The 1,994-nt window shown below is 48.7% G+C and overlaps 1 protein-coding gene across 1 annotated transcript; it reads left to right on the top strand.

Moving 5' to 3' along the window:
* Positions 1-73: 73 nt before the first annotated feature.
* EMH_0083660 (uncharacterized protein) lies at positions 74-953 on the top strand (the record flags this gene model as incomplete). The annotated part of the gene is made up of 2 exons (XM_013500662.1): positions 74-386; positions 535-953. The coding sequence occupies 2 exons, from the start codon at positions 74-76 to the stop codon at positions 951-953; spliced, it is 732 nt and encodes a 243-aa protein (XP_013356116.1).
* Positions 954-1,994: the final 1,041 nt, after the last annotated feature.

Raw genomic sequence — 1,994 nt, 5'->3', positions numbered from 1 at the left:
CTGCTGCTGCTGCTGCTGCTGCTGCTGCTGCTGCTGCAGCAGAGTGTTTTGTATAAAGCCTTCAACGATCCCCATGGATCCCAACTCCAGCAGACGGCGTTGCACTGTGGGCCCCTTCTGCGGTGTCCCGGATATCGATTCCTCCCCTGCAGCAGCAGCAGCAGCAGCAGCAGCTGCTGCTGCTGCTGCTGCTGCAGCAGTGGAGCCAAACAGCAGCAGCAGCAGCAGCAGCAGCAGCAGCTGTCCAGACAGCTGGATGAGTGCGAGCCAGCGACTGCTTCTTTGGTCTGCTTCTCCTTCTGTAATTGAAGCAAAAACCTCAGCAGCAGCAGCAGCAGCAGCAGCAGCAGCAGCAGCAGCAGCAGCAGCAGAAGAAGAAGAAGAGAGTGAGAGTGATGAAAACCTACGCAGCCTGCTGCAACCACCAAACAAAATTTTACTGTCGCAAGGAGACTGGCTGCGTGTGCTGCTGCTGCAGACAATAGAAGAAGCACAGCTCTTATTTTCTTCTGTCTTTGATGCATGCGCATGCAGCAGTTTGGGGCTTGGTGAGTATACACCACGCTGCAGCAGCAGCAATACACACACACAAACAGATACAGACACAGAAGGAGACAGAGAAGGAGACAGAGAAGGAGACAGAGAAGGAGACAGTGCAGCAGCAGCAGCAGCAGCAGCAGCAGCAGCAGCAGCAGCAGCAGATTGCTTCGATCCACTCATCGCTTTTGCTGCAGCCCCACAAAGAGGCGCTCCACATAGGAGACTCAAACAACCTGCAGCAGCAGCAGCAGCAGCAGCAACAGCAGGAGAAGAAGAAGAAGAAGCAGGAGCAGCAGCAGCAGCAGCAGCAGAAGCAGCAGCAGCAGCAGCAGAAGAAGAAGAAGGAACAGGAGCAGCAGCAGCAGCAGCAGAAGCAGCAGCAGCAGAAGAGGAGAACGAAGGCGCATGCATAAAGAGAGAAACAGAGACACACAGAGAGACAAATAAAAATAAAACAAAAACAGAAACAGAAACAAAAACAAAACAAATAAAAAAAGAAAAAAAAACAAAAACAAAACGCATGCAACCACCAACAGCAAGAGAGTATATTGCTGCTACGATGAGCTGGGCGCTGCAGCAGCTACACAACCCAGCTGTCTTCCCTCCCTCACCAACAGCAGCAGCAGCAGCAGCAGCAGCAGCAGAAGAAGAAGAAGCAGCAGCAGCAGGAGAAGGAGCAGCAGCAGCAGCAGCAGAAGGAGCAGCAGCAGCAGCAGGAGAAGGAGAAGAAGCAGCAGCAGCAGCAGCAGCAGGTGAAGGAGAAGAAGCAGCAGCAGCAGCAGCAGCAGCAGAAAACGAAAAAAACAAAAACAAAGAACAACAAGAAGAAAACAAACAAAACCAAAACCAAAAACAAAAACAAAAACAAAAACAAAAACAAAAACAAAAACAAAAAGAAAAAGAAGAAGCAGCATTGCGTGGTATTTGTATATTAATATTTCGGCGTTTAGTTCGTTGCTACATTCATATATATATAAACCATTTGGGGCTGCTGCAGCAGCATGCAGCAGCAGCAGCAGCAGCTAGCTGCTTAAAAAAACTAATCACAGCAGCAGCAGATGCAGCCTTGTTAGATAAAGATGAACTTATACAGCCTTTTATTAAATATCTTTTCATGCATGCACCTCCCTATACACCCCACACCCCACACCCCACACGGGATCCACTCATACACGATCCCAACACACCCCACACCCCACAACACACGCATGCAACGCATGCAACGCATGCAACAGCGCATGCAACGCATGCAACGCATGCAACGCATGCAGCGCATGCAGCGCATGCAACGCATGCAACGCATGCACCGCATGCAGCGCATGCAGAAGAGTGCTTAGCTGTCTTAGAAAACAATCAGGTCCCCTTCTTTGGGGCCCAAGGCTAGTTTTATATTATATATATATATATATATATATATATATATATATATATATATATATATATATATATATATA

This window comes from Eimeria mitis, genomic scaffold, assembly GCF_000499745.2.
Source record: "Eimeria mitis Houghton genomic scaffold, Emh_scaff5707, whole genome shotgun sequence".
In the NCBI taxonomy this organism is placed as follows: Eukaryota; Apicomplexa; class Conoidasida; order Eucoccidiorida; family Eimeriidae; genus Eimeria; species Eimeria mitis.
The sequence above is the reverse complement of the archived record's forward strand: the minus strand, read 5'-3'. Positions and strand labels throughout refer to the sequence as shown.